Source organism: Crinia signifera, chromosome 11 (assembly GCF_055691185.1).
Source record: "Crinia signifera chromosome 11, ASM5569118v1, whole genome shotgun sequence".
Lineage (NCBI taxonomy): Eukaryota > Metazoa > Chordata > Amphibia > Anura > Myobatrachidae > Crinia > Crinia signifera.
The window spans coordinates 80,258,908-80,276,407 of record NC_139227.1 but is presented as its reverse complement, the minus strand read 5'-3'; the positions used below and the strand labels follow the sequence as shown (position 1 = coordinate 80,276,407).

Here is a 17,500-nt window from a genome sequence, read left to right as displayed (position 1 = left end):
ATGGATTCCTTAAGCTATGAGGGCAGATTAGGAACATGAATTATGTTCACTCTGGTAAAAAGATGTTTATGAGGAGACATGCTCAACATACATAAATATATCAGGGGGCAATATAACAAACTAACAGGCATCCTCTTTACTCTAATGACAGTGACTAGGACACAATGGCTTCCATTTAGATTAGAGGAGAGGAGATTTGAGACCAACAAAAGCAAAGGCTTTTTTACGGTAAGAGCAGTAAAGGTATGGAACTCTCTGCCAGAGGATGTGGTGTTGGCTGGCACATTGAATACATTTAAAATAAGGTTGGACAAGTATTTAGTGGAAATAAAAACATAAATTCAGGGGTATAGCCCATAACCATTATTTGGCTAATAGAAAGTAAAGTAAATAATCCAAGTAGGGTTTACCGCACCTAGACCAACAAGTTTAACAAAAGTATTTTTCAACGTCAACTAGTATGTTACAAACTCACAGCTGCAGTGGCATTAGTGTACATCTCTTAATCAGGCCCTAAGTGCACCATCATTTGGAACTAAAACAGGGTTTGAAGGAAAACATTTTAGAAAAATCACTATCTATAATATATATATGTCTAGTGTCCGTGTGACTAGGAAATACTGCCATCTGTTGGCAGGAAGTGAAACTCAGGGCCGGCAGTTCGCCCCTCACCCCCAGCGAACTGTGTAAAATATTTGCTGCCCTGGCGTCCCTGCAGTGCTGGGGCGGTCAGGGGTGTCCGTGCCGTAGGAGTACCTGTGGCGCTGTCATGTGTATAAAGCTGGCTGCGGCCGGCGGGGTCCCTGTAGTGATCAGCAAATAACTAGGACTATGTGCGCGGCGTCGCGGGAAGCGCTAGTTATTTGCTATTCACTACAGTGACCCCGCCGGCCACAGCCAGCTTTATACACATGACGGCGCCGCAGGTACCCCTACGGCACGGACACCCCTGACCGCCCCAGCACTGCAGGGACGCCGGGGCAGCAATTTTTTTACACAGGTACCACCCCCCCTCCCCCTGGCACCGGGGCGCCCCCGACTCGCCTGGGGCGCTCCGGTGCCTTGCACCGGCCCTGGTGAAACTACATCTTTCTCACACATGCAAAAACAGAAGGTACTATAGCGGACTAGCTTTCAAAGCTTTTGCTTTGAGCGGGCTTATTAGTTAATATATATAGTGGGGGATGTACTAAGAAGTCATGTTTTCTAGGACACCTGTGGATTTTCAAAATGTGATGGTTGGTTATACACAGTGCTAGTGGCAGTGACCTGGAAAACGTGGACTGCGTGGTGTCCTGAGGACCAAGTTTGAGAACCACTGTATTAAGTTTTGAGGAGTGATAAAGTGGAGAGATATGAAGTATCAGTCAATTAGGTCCTAGCTGCCATGTTGAAGACTGTGTTTGAAAATGGGCAGGAGATGATTGGTTGGTAGTTTATCTCTCTCTACTTCATCACACTCCAAGGCTCCATTTAAATTAATAAGAGACATATTAAACAGTTTTCCATGGCTTAAGGAGAACTCTTTTTTTCTTGTTCATTGTAGAAGGAATTACAACTAGAAAGGCAGGCTCTAGAGGAAGTAATCAAAAAACAATCAAATATAAAAGAAAGGCTATAATTTAATAAATATAATTTAGCATTTAATATTATACCGCGATCATTACGTTAATACTCATTTGTACCAATCTCCAAGTCTTGGAATAATTTTATGTTTAGGGGCTTCTTTTATTGCTTTGCATACTCTACAGTAAGCAGACTCCCACAAAGCAGATGTAGCTGGATGAAGTCTGGACCTCCAGTGGAAATATTGCTGGTAGGCTTTGTCATCATTGTCCAACTTTAAAATATATGTGGCCAGTTCCTGGGCTGTGGGGAAGTCATCTACGTGAATGAAAGAGTCTTTGGGAATGAAACGCTCATAATTTTCACGAGAGGGGCCCAGAACAATTGGCACAATACCAAACTTGAGGGCATTATACCATAGTTTCTCCGTGATGTAGTCTTCATGAGCTGAGTTCTCAAAGGACAGGTAAAATTTGTACTTGGAAAGTATTTGCTGTTGCTTATTTCTAGGCAGAGGATTATGCTGTCTTCCATATATGTCAATGGATAAAAATTTCTTAAGCTGCTCATAATAGCGCACCCTCCTAGTGTTTGGGTTCCAGTTACTGACTGCCCAGGCCACCAGCTTAGTCTTCGGGGGGATGGTGAAGTTCTCTTCTTCCTTATTCTCCTCTAACCAGCCATACGGTGAGAATATGTCAGAGTCAGCCCTGTAGGACATGGTCAGGTTGATGAGGTTGTCCATTAACTTTAAATTCGGAGTGTGAGATGGGGACTCCAAGTTAAACCACACCCAGTACTGATTTAGTGGTCTTGGCATCTGGGGAAGTTGGTTTTCAGAGTTGCATACGTCCCTGTGATGGATAACAACCGCGTCAGCAGAAGAAAACAAAGTTCTGTTATCTGTATAGATACATCCTTTTATATTAAAGACTGGTGGACAGTCATTAAAGGAAAATTTTTCACCAAATGGCCAAGTCCATAGCAGGATGAGTCGAGGATGTTCAGCTGGTCCCAGGAAATTGTTTAGGTTAATGCTATAGAGTGTAAACAATATGGCTGAAATGCACAACTGTGCAACAAAGATCATAAAAGATATCTTCAAAGACATTTCCATTTAATGGAGTAGAGCAACCGCAACCATATTGTAAACTCGATGTTTGTCACAAAATGTATCACTGTTGGAAAAAAAAAAAACATAGAGAACATATATTATAATTAATAATGGCAATGTGATGAATTAGTGGCTAAATTAAAAAAAATCTATGTGCTTTCCTTTTGAAGACATTTTATAGATTATTATAACATGTTTAAATGACACCTTACAAACCTTGGTTCAAAAAATGTGCAGAGAAAAATAAAACTAATATTAGAAAGACAAAGTGGCTAATGCCTGTGTCTAGTGGTGGTCACCATTCTGCGACTATATGCCCATGCCCCTCCTCTGTGAATATGAAAGCGCAAGGACTGAGACACGCACTGGAGGTACTCAAATACTGATCATTATATCTTCACACTTCCTATCAGTCACACCATCGAAATTTGCTCCATCCCTATGGTAGGAGCAGTTTATCTGTCCAAGCATGGCCTCCTAGGTGAGATGAGATTCTGTGTATGAAACCACTTTCACTTACATGCCTGAGACACTACCATAAAATGCCCTCCGAGTGTGGACTAAGCCACCTCCTTGTTGGGATTTTCATTTTTAATAAAGTTCTCTGTAGGGATTCAGTATTGAATCCCGGCGGTCGGGATCCCGGCGTTCAGAATCCCGACGCCGGAATCCCGACAGCCGAAATGCCGACAAGGGGGGGACGTGGATCGCCCCCCCTTGCGGGCTCGCTGCGCTCGCCACGCAGCGAGCCCGGTGCCTCGCTACGCTCGGCACGCTATTTTATTCTCCCTCCAGGGGTGTCGTGGACACCCCAGGAGGGAGAAAGTGTCGGCATTTCGGCGGTCGGATTCTGAACGCCGGGATCCCGACCGCCGGGATCTTAACTGCATCCCCTCTGTAGACATCTTTTGGATACTTATTTGTTGTCCCAAGCTAAATTTAAATTGGATCACATGAAAAGTATTTTTTTAAGATGGGGAAATAATCCAGGTAAATTGTTAGCCTATATGTTTAAAACAGGCTGTAAATGGAATTATATTTCTACGATTAAGAATCACGACGGGCGCCGTACATACAAAATCCTCTGAAATCCTCCTGAAATTGTAACTAATTTCCATTCATATTATGAACAATTATATAGTTCAGTTTCAATTCCCGATCAATTACAGGAAAACCTTTTGAATAAAGTAAATTTACCCAAATTATTGGAGGATCAGATCTATATCTTAGATAAGGATATAACAATGGAGGAATTAGAAGACAATATCTTGGGACTAGCGGCCAATAAGGCTCTGGACCCAGAAGGCTATACTAGTGAATACTTAAAATTACTTAAACATAACCTTGGCCCAATCCTGCTAGACTTATATAGTTTAATTCATAGAAATCTCCTAGTCATCCGTCATTTAATGTGGAAAATATTTTTTTTTTATTAAACCGAACAAAAACCCACAACTCATTTCGTCTTACAAGCCGATCAATTTGTTAAATCTTGATTGCCAATAGATTGCAGACTATTCTTCCAGACCTTTTAATTCCCTCTGTTAAGGGTATAAGAATGGCAATAGCAGCTACAATATCCACATCACAGAATTTTAATAACTCTAATATGTTGTTATTAAGTATAGATACTCATAAAACCTTTGACACTATATTATGGCCGCATTTATTTGTGGTATTACAACGTCAGACCTTTGGGCAGGACTTTTTCGGTTTGATTAGGTATTTCTATGATTCCCCAGGGATGAGCCTTTTAGTAAACGGTCAGCGTAGTTTTTCATACTTGGGACTATCAATTACTAAAAACCTCCCATTACTACAGATGGAGCGGGTCCCAGCTTTGCAGGGGATGGCGGAAGATTCGCCAGCCGCCATCCTCCACCACCCGCCGGAGGGGACGCACGCGCGAGATGCGCACGCTTCCCCTTACAACGGTGCTCCCCCCGGGTCCCCGCCGCCTCGCCAACGGTCGCCCTGGGTCCCCGCCACCTTGCCGCACCCCCCCTAACCCTGTCCGTCTCCCTGAAGCGGAGACGGACATGGTTCCCGCCCCCCCGCCGACAGGAAACTGGGACGCATGTGCGTGTGGGACGCATGTGCGTGTGAGACGCACGCGTGTCCCAGTCTCTATCGCCGGCACTCGGCAGTGCAAGGGATCTGGCGAGCGCCGGCCAAAGATGGGACCCACTCCATCTGTATATTGAAAGAATATATTGACAGCTATTAAAACCTTGTTACAGGATCTGAGTGGGTGAGATCGTCTCCAGCTCTCCTATATAGGTAGGGCCAGTCTCCTTAAAATGGTGTCCTTTCTGAGACTATTATACTTATTTCAATCTCTCCCTCTTTTATTAACGAGGGAAGACAACAAATTAATTAATTAATTCCTCTTTCGTTAATTTTATATGGAAAAAAAAAATATTTATTTTAAATAGGTCTGCATAGGCTACAACAATCAGTTCTCAATGGGAGAATTCATTTTCCAAATATAACACAATATAACCACGCAGCATTTTTACGACACCTTAGAAACTGGTTGCATAATACTAGTATCTATATCGACCCGAAACTGGAAGGAAATTTTTTGCAAGGTATTCATTTAATTTCTCTCCTCCATATGAATGACTAAGGTAGGTATTCAATGGGGATTCTCGCGGGCGGCAGCAAATCCTGTGTAGGATTCGCTGCACATTCGGTGCAATTCTTCCTGCAGGACGATTCGCCGGGCAGCCGCCCGTTCGCCCTATTCAACGCGTCAGGGGCTCTCAACCCCTGGCGGTGAATTTTAACCCCCCGGTGAATGCCACCGGGGAGCTGGGGGACGGCTGCAGGCAGGGAGGCGGAAGCCTCCCTGCCTGCGCCAGACACTGTGGGGGTGAAGGAGGGCTGTGGGGGACACAGGGAGAGCCCCCAGAGCTGGCAGGGGGCTGTGTTAGGGAGCCGCTACACACTGGTCCCAATCGTGCATGTGTAATGATCGGGATCAGTGTGCAGTGAATATATGAATATTAATGAGCGGCTCACGGCTCGGCACCCTGCTGGTGAATGTGTTTTTTCAAAGATCACATTCCAGTTCTCCAGAAAAAGATGACGAATGTAAAATGGAGAATTCGAGTGAAAATCACTGGAGAAAGCAGTTCTCCACTTCAGCATTGAATACACTCTCGGCGAATTCCACTAAAAACTCCATTGAAAACCACTGGCGAATCGCAGAGAATCACAAACAGAGAATCGCCAGACATTCGCTCTTCATTTGCAGAGAATTGTGTCCATTGAATAGGGCGAATTGTTTTTTTCTGTGAGAAAATTCCCTGTAAACCCGGCGAATTGCCTGATTCCCCAGAAAATATGGCGAATCAGAGGCATTGAATACTGGCCTAAGAGATATCAAGGGAATTTGATGTAGATTGATGATTTCTGTTGGATTATGTTTATGATGAATAATTAATTTGATAATATAATGTATAATAATCAAAGATGGAAATTGTGACTTGAATAATGTAACTAGATCACTAATAAAATAATTCAAATAAAAAATAAATAAAGTTCTGTGTGTGCATCTAAAATCGCAACCATGACTCCACATGGACACAGTCAGGATGCATACATGATGCATGGGCAGTAGCAAAAATTTGCTCCATTAAATCATCGTCAGTGTGGTGTGTATCAGAATCAGACACACACACTAACTGGACCAGAGAACTGAAAACTCAAGAAACTGGACTGGAGAATTATTAGGCGGATTGGACTGGAGAACTGAAAACCGAAAAAAAAAAATTAGTGGAAAAATTACCAGGTGGATTAGACCGGAGAACCGAATGAATAGTGAAGCACTGAAAGAATGAAAAAAGGAGTTCGGAAAACATTTACACAGATAAGCTGTGATAAGCATTGCTCTGACATTGTAGGAGAGCCCCTTTTAAAGCAACTAGTGCTCCCTGAATTCAGAGCTGTATTCTTATAGGCTTACTTATGGTCATCTGACCAAAGCAACATGGCAGTGCACATGACCGGCTCTTGGTTGGTGCTCCAGCTAATGATCACAGCCAGGACCAGAAGCCATCAGCGAGCAGCATGCACTCACCTGCCGCTGGTATGGGATCCCCAGCGAAAGACTGCACTGGATGTTCCCGGCAGGTTAATGCCACACCTGCTGGACCATGACACTCCTCTCTTATCCTTTACAATTGGCTGACTCCTCTGCTCATCAGGAGGGCCACTGCCTTGATCTTGTATTTACCAGACTATGCTCAGTTTTTTAATTCACTAACATTCCTTTCCCATTCTCATATCACAACCTTATTCCTTGCATGCTGTCCTCCATTACAACCCTTAACCATTTCTCACCAAAGCCACCAGCCACTATCAATGCGCAAGATCTTTCTCCCTTCCTCAAGAACAAGATTGATAATATCCGAGATTAAATGGAATGCTCTTTCTCTGCCAGTGATCTGATCAATTCCTTACCTGAATCCTTTGCCTGTCTCTTCATTTGGTCCCACAATGAAGTTGAAGTATCAAAGCTCTTCTCATCCTCCTACTCTACTACCTCTCCTTTTGATTCTATTCCCTCAGAAGAAAGTAAAGTTCTCTCTTCTGTGCTCAGTCCCAACCTTAATGAAATCTGTAATCTCCCTCTCTCTGTCTACTGTATCTGTCCTTCACTGTTCAAGCATGCAGTGATTACTTCCATTCTGAATAAACACAATTCTGACATTAACTCTCCCACAAACTACCATTCCATCTCTCAGCTCCAATGACCAACCAAGCTACTTAAGAGATTTGCCAACAATCGCCTCCCACAATTTATGATATCCACTTCAGTGAGGCTTTCATTTCTAATTCTCTACAGAGACAGACTAAACAGACTAAAGTTAATGACTGATAATACCCCTTTTACACCAAAATCCCTGGTCGGACCCTGGTCTTTGAACACAGGAGTTTCCAAGGTTGGACCCAGCTTCATACCCCATTTACACAGCACTGTGACCCAGGTCGGACCCAGGTCTGCGCTGTTTACACTGAACCTGGGTCAGCCCTGCTTTTCCCTATGGATGACATTAAAAATGTCCATTTTAGGACCGATAAACTGCCATCTAACCTTCCGTCAATGATTTAAAATAAAAATTAAAAGACATGACAAGTTAGCATTGAAAAATGTTGGTTTGTTTATTTTGTAAAATATTTTTCAAAAAGTTTTATTCAGTGTTCAAGCATACATAGCGGTATAAAAGTGCAGCATCACCCATTCGGTCCCTGCAGCAGTAGACCGAATCTCCCATGTGCTCCCCCAGCCCCCCCCCCCCCCAAAAAAAAATAATATAAATAATACTGCATCCAATTATGATTTGTGTGCACTGCCCGTATCCTTCCTGGCTGCTGTCTTTTGCCACTGAAGCGCACTGTGGAAAGGCGTCCAGCACTTCTGGTATCCTTTCAGCACTACCTGGATGTCCCAACCTGGGTTGGGACCATTTACACCGCCCACGACCCAGGTCCAACCAGTGTTCAACCCTGGTCAGGACCTGGGTAGAAGACCAGTGTTACTGAACCTGGGTTGGCCCCTTTTACACCAAAGCTGACCTGGGTCCGACCTGGGTCCAACCTGGGTTATTCCTTGGTGTAAAAGGGGTATAAGTCTAATGGCCATTACTCATTTCGTATTCTTCTAGATCTCTACTGCACTTGACACTGTTGACTAGTCTCTTTCAAAATCTACAATCCCTGGGTGAAATTTAATAGGGTCCGTGTTTTTTTTTTTCGATTTTTTTTCGCAAAAACTGGCAATTTCGGACATTTTCCGAAAATCGCATATTATATAGGGTGCGATTTTTAGTTAAACTAAAAATCGCATCCAGATGTTTTCCCTGTATAATAATCAGGAGCCAAGAAAGTCGGCTCCTGATTACCCATCGGACTTTGAGAGGCGCAGAGATGTTTCATCTTCCGCGCCTCTCATCCGAATGATTACATTGGCCACCAAGGTACCAAGAAAATCAGACACCCTGGTCAACACTAGCAATCAGATAGAGGAGACACCGTCACCCCCAACACAGACCACGGGCATGGTAGATTACCAAATGATGACGCAAGTGATCAAACAAACTCTAGAACCTTTACTACAAGCCCAAGCGGACGTGATGAAACAGGCAGTGGAGGATATAAAAGGACAGATAAAACAGATCTCAGATCGAGTACAGGATACAGAACAGAGAATGGGAGAGATATTCCAGGATAATGACATTCTGAAGAAACAAGTAGCAGAAATGCAGAAAATACAACAACAGATGCTGACCAAAATGGATGAAATGGAAAATAGGGCAAGAAGAAATAACTTAAGAATAGTGGGCCTACCAGAATCCATAAAGGGTCCAGCACTTAATCATTTCCTGCGAATTACACTACCCACTCTGTTAAACATCCAGACCAGCTGCTCAGATCTGATAATCGAAAGAGCACACAGACTGGGTAAACTTAAAGAAGGAAACCTGGAGGAAATATGTCCAAGAGTAGTCATCTTTAGGTGCCTTAACTTCCTGCATAAGGAAGCAATATGGACTGCATCCAGAAAAATCAGAGAATTAAAATGGGAGGAAAAACGTATTTTGATCTTTCAGGACTACTCCATAGAAGTACTAAGAGCAAGAAGAGACTTTAGCCCTATCTGTACAATGCTGGTCAAGGAGGAAAAAAAATGTGCGCTGCTGTATCCAGCAAGATTGAGACTTTTTGAGAATAATACATACAAGGACTTTTCTGAACCTGATGCTGCGCAAAGATATATAGAGCAACAGCGCAACCCACTAGACCAGTCACACCCTGTGAATTTAATTAATTAGGGGGGGGAAAAAAAGGGGGGGGGGGTGCTCAGCGCTAAAGTGCAGAAATGTAGGGTGACATTCTATGGGATGCGATTTGGCTTTTTTTGCGTTAATTAGAGCAGAAAATGGCGATATCACATTTTTCCTTAAAATCGCCAATTTAATGTGATGCGTTAAGGGACTAAAATTGCATATTATGTGCGTTAAGGTATGCTGAGTAAAAGTGCGAGATCAATTTGCATTTTTATCGCATCCAGATGTTTTCCAATACAAAAGTATGGAAGTTGCTTATTTAATGCAATGCGCATTTGCACATCGCATTTTTTAGGTGCCTAATTATCGCACTTATTTCAGACCAGGGTCTGTTTGGCGAATTAGCCAGAACCCTGCACAGATCGCAATGTTCTGTGCAGGGTTCTGCTGTAAAAAAAAAACCAAAGGGTTAAAAAAAAAAAAAAACGAGCGCGGGGTCCCCCGCCAGAGTATAACCAGCCCCAGGCTCACTGAGCCGGTGCTGGTGACATAAAATCAGGGTCCCCGACAAATAGGGGTCCCCTTGATTTCATGAAACCAGCACCAGGCTCAAGGTCCGGCGCTGGTTCCCAAAATATGGGGGACAAAATGACTAGGGGTCCTCCGTATTTTAAGAACCAGCACCGGACACAACCAGCCAGCAGGGTAATGCCACAGCCGGGGGAAACTTATTATATAAGCTCCCGCGGCCAAAGCATTAACCCCCTGGCTGGTCAGCATGGGCAGGGGTCCTGGGGAAGTGGGGACCCCCCCAAATGAAGGGGTCCCCCCCCTCCAGGACTTACCAGCCCATGCTGATAGTCCGGGGCTGTCCCCGATGCCCCTGGGCGGTGGGCATCGGGCTGATGGCTTGTGTAAAAAAAAGAATTAAAACTATTGTTTTATACTGGCGAACTATGAGTCCCAGCAAGCCTACCCCGCATGCTGGGACTTGGAGAACCACAAGTCCCAGCATGCGGGGCATTAAAGGGCCCGCTGGCACTTGTAGTTCTGCAGTACAAAAAATAGTTAACAAAAACACACTGACACACTGTAAAATAAAAGTTTAATACACACAAAACACACACACACTGATACTTACCTACCTTGAGCCCGTAGGTCGGTCCCTGGGTCCTGGGTCCGTCCTCCGGGGCTCCAGGGCAGAAGAGTCCGGTTCCGGGGCCTTGGTCCTGGTTCCGGGGCTGGTCCTGGGGTTCCGGGGCTCCTGGGCTGCAGAATCCGGGGTCCGGGATCCGAGGTAGTCCCCAGGGGTACCTAAGGAAGCAAATCCAACTCACCTGGTCCCTGGCAACGACCTCGGAATCCTCTCCGGTGACAGCGCTGCTCCCATCTGGTACCCGGCTCGCAGGACTTTGACAGGCGCAGAGATGTTTCCTCCTCGGCGTCTCTGCACAGAATGATTTCTTGGCCAATCAGGAGCCGAGAAAGTCGGCTCCTGATTGGCCAGAAATCGTTCTGAATACAGACGCCGGGGAAGTAATATCTCTGCGCATCTGGAGCAGAGATGTTTCCTCCTCGGCGTCTCTAGTTAGAATGATTTCTGGCCAATCAGGAGCCGACTTTCTCGGCTCCTGATTGGCCAAGAAATCATTCTGTGCAGAGACGCCGAGGAGGAAACATCTCTGCGCCTGTCAAAGTCCTGCGAGCCGGGTACCAGATGGGAGCAGCGCTGTCACCGGAGAGGATTCCGAGGTCGTCGCCGGGGACCAGGTGAGTTGGATTTGCTTCCTTAGGTACCCCTGGGGACTACCTCGGATCCCGGAACCCGGATTCTGCAGCCCAGGAGCCCCGGAACCCCAGGACCAGCCCCGGAACCAGGACCAAGGCCCCGGATCCGGACTCTTCTGCCCTGGAGCTCCGGAGGACGGACCCAGGGACCGACCTACAGGCTCAAGGTAGGTAAGTATCAGTGTGTGTGTGTGTTTTGTGTGTATTAAACTTTTATTTTACAGTGTGTCAGTGTGTTTTTGTTAACTATTTTTTGTACTGCAGAACTACAAGTGCCAGCGGGCCCTTTAATGCCCCGCATGCTGGGACTTGTGGTTCTCCAAGTCCCAGCATGCGGGGTAGGCTTGCTGGGACTCATAGTTCGCCAGTATAAAACAATAGTTTTAATTCTTTTTTTTACACAAGCCATCAGCCCGATGCCCACCGCCCAGGGGCATCGGGGACAGCCCCGGACTATCAGCATGGGCTGGTAAGTCCTGGAGGGGGGGGACCCCTTCATTTGGGGGGGTCCCCACTTCCCCAGGACCCCTGCCCATGCTGGCCAGCCAGGGGGTTAATGCTTTGGCCGCGGGAGCTTATATAATAAGTTTCCCCCGGCTGTGGCATTACCCTGCCTGCTGGTTTTTTGTGTCCGGTGCTGGTTCTTAAAATACGGGGGACCCCTAGTCATTTTGTCCCCCGTATTTTGGGAACCAGCGCCGGACCTTGAGCCTGGTGCTGGTTTCATGAAATCAAGGGGACCCCTATTTGTCGGGGACCCTGATTTTATGTCACCAGCACCGGCTCAGTGAGCCCGGGGCTGGTTATGCTCGGGCGGGGGAGCACTAGCACATATAGAAAAAGTTATGAAGCAACTGCCTTCGGCAATGCTTCAAGAAGTACACTTTCACACCATACACAGAGCATACATAGCACAAGGACAAAGAAAGCACATGGTTCAAGAGGAAAAGGGGATATGTCCTAAGTGCAGGGCACAAAACTTACTTTTCAAACATAATTTTTGGGAGTGCTCTAAAATCCAACGTTTCTGGTATAAAGTTATAAACTTTATAAATAATACATTTGGACTTAAAGTAACTAAGAATATCAAAGCTATGATATTTGCAGATATCTCGAAGTGGGACCTTAAACAAGAGCAAAAGGGACTAACCCCTATATTAATAATAATAGTTACAATCGCAAAAAAAGAGATTTTGAATAACTGGATTTCAAAGAAAACACCAAGGATAGAAAATGTAAAGATCCTTCTGGAAAAAACAATGCACTTTGAGAAACAGGGTGCATTGGTGGACCTAGAAGGAGGAGGGGGGAGGAGGTTACACAAAAAATGGAGATACTACATAGAAACGTTGGATCAACAAGTACGACAACAGATTGAGACAGCATTGGAGGGAGGTAATAGAATATAACTTGAAAAAAAAAAAAAAAAAGAAACAAAGAAAGAGAGGGGCGACAGAAAAGAACAGCTAGGGGAAAATTTAGATAGAGGTAGACAAGGGATGAAAGGAACTGACAAGGGAGCTAAATAATGTTTTGGGGTAAGATATGTAAGAATGTAAGAATGTTATATGTTGTATTGTAATAAGTTTGTGTCTTTTTATATGAGAAAAAAAACCAATAAAGACTATTATTGGTACTTATGTAGTATCTGGGCTGCCGATTTCTAAATCGGGTACATCGCATCGCATCGCATGCGACCATCGGATGCGATGCGATGCGATGCGATGACCCGATTTTTCCATAGGAATCAATGTTAAAATGGACTGAGTCCATTTTAACATGGAATTCAATGGGAAAAAGGGGTCCTTTTCATACCCCTACTATCCAAGTGGGCATGGAGTTGGATATAAACCTGTGGCGAGCGTAGCGAGCCACCGAGCCCGAAGCGTGGCGAGCGTAGCGAGCCCCGCGAGGGGACACAGAATACCGTCCCCTCGCGGGGCTCGCTTCGCTCGCCACGCTTCGGGCTCGGTGGCTCGCTGCGCTCGCCACAGGTTTATATCCAACTCCATGCCCACTTGGATAGTAGGGGTATGAAAAGGACCCCTTTTTCCCATTGAATTCCATGTTAAAATGGACTCAGTCCATTTTAACATTGATTCCTATGGAAAAATCGGGTCATCGCATCCGATGGTCGCATGCGATGCGATGCGATATCGCATCGCATCGCATCTGATTGTATGCCTTAACTTAAGGCATACAATCAAAAAATCGGCAGCCCAGATACTACATAAGTACCCTATTATTAAAAAAAGATTATATTGGCCGCCTGGTGTATGGATATATGTATGCATGTCTATATGAAGGAGGCAGTGTATGGATGGATGAGAGGGGTGGTGTATAAATGTGTGCATGTATGAGGGTGGCGGTGTATACATGTATGTATGATTGTGGCGGTGTATAAATGTATGTATGAGGGTGGCTGTGTATAAATGTATGTATGAGGTTTGCGGTGTATAAATGTATCTATGTATGTATGAGGGTGGCGTAAATGTATGCATGTAGGATGTAGTGGTGTATAGATGTATGTATGAGGGTGGCGGTGTATAATTGCATGTATGAGGATGGCGGTGTATAAATGTATGCATGTATGAGGGTGGCGGTGTATGTATGAGGGTGGTGCTGATAAAGGTGTGTATGAGGGTGGCATTGTAAATGTATGTCTGTATGAGGGTGGCAGTGTATACATGTATGTATGAGGGTGGCGTAAATGTATGCGTGTAGGATGGTGGCAGTGTATAAATGTATGCATGTATGAGGGTGGCGGTGTATTTATGAGGGTGGCGCTGTATAAAGGTATGTATGAGGGTGGCATTGTAAATGTATGTCTGTATGAGGGTGGCGGTGTTTAAATGTATGTCTGTATGAGGGTGGCGGTGTTTAAATGTATGTCTGTATGAGGGTGGCGGTGTATACATGTATCTACGTATGTATGAGAGTGGCATAAATGTATGCATGTATGATGGTAGCAGTGTATAAATGTATGCATGAGGGTGGCGGTGTATAAATGTATGTATGTATGTATGTATGTATGTATGAGGGTGGCATAAATGTATGCATGTAGGATGGTAGCAGTGTATAAATGTATGTATGAGGGTGGCAGTGTATAAATGTATGCATGTATAAGGGTGGCGGTGTATAAATGTATGCATGTATGAGGGTGGCTGTGTATAAATGTATGAGGGTGGCGGTGTATAAATGTATGTATGAGGGTGGCGGTGTATAATTGTATGTATGAGGGTGGCGGTGTATAAATGTATGCATGTATGAGGGTGGCGGTGTATGTATGAGGGTGGTGCTGATAAAGGTATGTATGAGGGTGGCATTGTAAATGTATGTCTGTATGAGGGGGGCGGTGTTTAAATGTATGTCTGTATGAGGGTGGCAGTGTATACATGTATCTATGTATGTATGAGGGTGGCGTAAATGTATGCGTGTAGGATGGTAGCGGTGTATAAATGTATGTATGAGGGTGGCGGTGTATAAATGTATGCATGTATGAGGGTGGCGGTGTATAAATGTATGTATGAGGGTGGCGGTGTATAAATGTATGCATCAGCGGCGTAACTATAGCACCGCAGCCCCCGCCACCGCGGGGGGGGCGCTGTGCATGTGGGGGCGCCGGGGGCTGCGGTGTTTAAATGTATGTCTGTATGAGGGTGGCGGTGTATACATGTATCTACGTATGTATGAGGGTGGCATAAATGTATGCATGTATGATGGTAGCAGTGTATAAATGTATGCATGAGGGTGGCGGTGTATAAATGTATGTATGTATGTATGAGGGTGGCATAAATGTATGCATGTAGGATGGTAGCGGTGTATAAATGTATGTATGAGGGTGGCAGTGTATAAATGTATGCATGTATGAGGGTGGCGGTGTATAAATGTATGCATGTATGAGGGTGGCTGTGTATAAATGTATGAGGGTGGCGGTGTATAAATGTATGTATGAGGGTGGCGGTGTATAATTGTATGTATGAGGGTGGCGGTGTATAAATGTATGCATGTATGAGGGTGGCGGTGTATGTATGAGGGTGGTGCTGATAAAGGTATGTATGAGGGTGGCATTGTAAATGTATGTCTGTATGAGGGGGGCGGTGTTTAAATGTATGTCTGTATGAGGGTGGCAGTGTATACATGTATCTATGTATGTATGAGGGTGGCGTAAATGTATGCGTGTAGGATGGTAGCGGTGTATAAATGTATGTATGAGGGTGGCGGTGTATAAATGTATGCATGTATGAGGGTGGCGGTGTATAAATGTATGTATGAGGGTGGCGGTGTATAAATGTATGCATCAGCGGCGTAACTATAGCACCGCAGCCCCCGCCACCGCGGGGGGGCGCTGTGCATGTGGGGGCGCCGGGGGCTGCGGTGCTATAGTTAAACCCCCCCCCCCCAATCCCCCGCAGACTTATCTATCGCGCTGGTCCCGGCGGCTCCGTTCTTCTGCTGAGGACCACCACAAAATGGCCACCCCCATATAGCACACAGTTCTCTGAAACTGTCTGCTGTATGGGGGCGGCCATTTTGTGGTGGTCCTCAGCAGAAGAGCGGAGCCGCCGGGACCAACGCGATAGGTAAGGCTGTGGGGGATTGGGGGGGGGTTTGCATAGGCGGCGGGGTGGCAGGGCAGGGGGGTAGGGGTGCTTGGCGGGGCGGCGGCAAGGGGGGGCGCCCCCCCTAACGGCGGGGGGGGGGCGCCCAAAACACTAGCTACGCCACTGGTATGCATGTATGAGAGTGGCGGTGTATAAATGTATGTATGTATGTATGTATGTATGTATGAGGGTGGCGCTGTATAAATGTATGTATGAGGGTGGCATTGTAAATGTATGTATGTATGTATGTATGTATGTATGAGGGTGATGTAAGTGTATGCATGTAGGATGGTATCGGTGTATAAATGTATGCATGAGGGTGGCAGTGTATAAATGTATGTATGAGGGTGGCGGTGTATAAATGTATGCATGTATGAGGGTGGCGGTGTATAAATGTATGCATGTATGAGGGTGGCGGTGTATAAATGTATGCATGTATGAGGGTGGCGGTGTATAAATGTATGCATGAGGGTGGTGGTGTATAAATGTATGCATGTATGAGGGTGGCGGTGTATGTATGAGGGTGGCGTTGTATAAATGTATGTATGAGGGTGGCATTGTAAATGTATGTCTGTATGAGGGTGGTGGTGTTTAAATGTATGTCTGTATGTATGAGGGTGGTGGTGTATAAAGGTCTGTATGAGGGTGGCGGTGTATGCATTTATGAGGGTGGTTTTGTATAAATGTATGGATCCACATGATGTTGGCTCTTCGGCGTCCCTAAACATATTTCTCTTTGTGTCCGACTGGTTCTGCCATGTGTGCCGTATCAGTCCAGGGGTGCGCCATTTGTGCCGTATCAGTCCAGGGGTGCCGCCATGCGTGCCATATCAGTCCAGGGGTGCCGCCATGTGTGCCGTATCAGTCCAGGGGTGCCGCCATGTGTGCCGTATCAGTCCAGGGGTGCCGCCATGTGTGCCGTATCAGTCATGGGGTGCCGCCATGTATGCCGTATCAGTCCAGGGGGGGCCGCCATGTGTGCCGTATCAGTCCAGGGGTGCCGCCATTTGCGCTGTATCAGTCCAGGGGTGCCGCCATGTGTGTCATCTCAGTCCAGGGCAGCACGCTTTTTTTTTTTTTATTAAATTAGTGTATTTTATTTTTTTCTTACTGCAAGTTTGCTGTTAAGTGTGCCATATCAGTCAAGGGGTGCTACCATGTGTGCTGTACAATTTCAAGGGTTCTGCAAGGCGTGTTAGATAATTCCAGGGGTGTTCCATGTACGCCGCATCAGTCCAGGGGCACTGCCATGTGTGCCGTCACAGTCCAGGGGAGCTGGCATATATATATATATACAGGGCTATTTTTCAGCCGGAACGGTCCGGAACGCCGTTCCTGAAGCTCAAAGTAAAAATGACGTCATCAGGAACGGCGTTCCGGAAACTGCTCCAGGCCGCCCAGCACCCACATCGCTTGCCCGCTCCCAGCACTCTTCTCCCCGCTCCCCTGCCTGCTGAGTCCAGGAGATAGATGTGCAGCAGTCTCACGCTGGACCGCTAGCCAATGGCGCTTGTGGTCCAGCAGCCAATCAACTGGTGGCTGCTGGACCGCGAGCACCTATTGGCTAGCGGTCCAGCGGGAGATATGAATTTTAGCAGCACGTCTCTCTCCTGGAGTCCGGGCCGGGGTGCGGG

At 45.9% G+C, this 17,500-nt stretch overlaps 1 protein-coding gene across 1 annotated transcript in view; it reads right to left on the bottom strand.

Moving 5' to 3' along the window:
- Window positions 1-1,645: 1,645 nt before the first annotated feature.
- The window catches only part of LOC146045654 (4-galactosyl-N-acetylglucosaminide 3-alpha-L-fucosyltransferase FUT6-like), a 25,118-nt gene continuing 9,263 nt past the window's right edge, over window positions 1,646-17,500 (bottom strand). The window contains exon 2 of the mRNA XM_083164649.1: window positions 1,646-2,744. Coding sequence (XP_083020775.1) covers window positions 1,676-2,683 — 1,008 coding nt within the window. The 5' untranslated portion in view covers window positions 2,684-2,744 and the 3' untranslated portion in view covers window positions 1,646-1,675. The remainder of the gene's footprint in view (window positions 2,745-17,500) is intronic.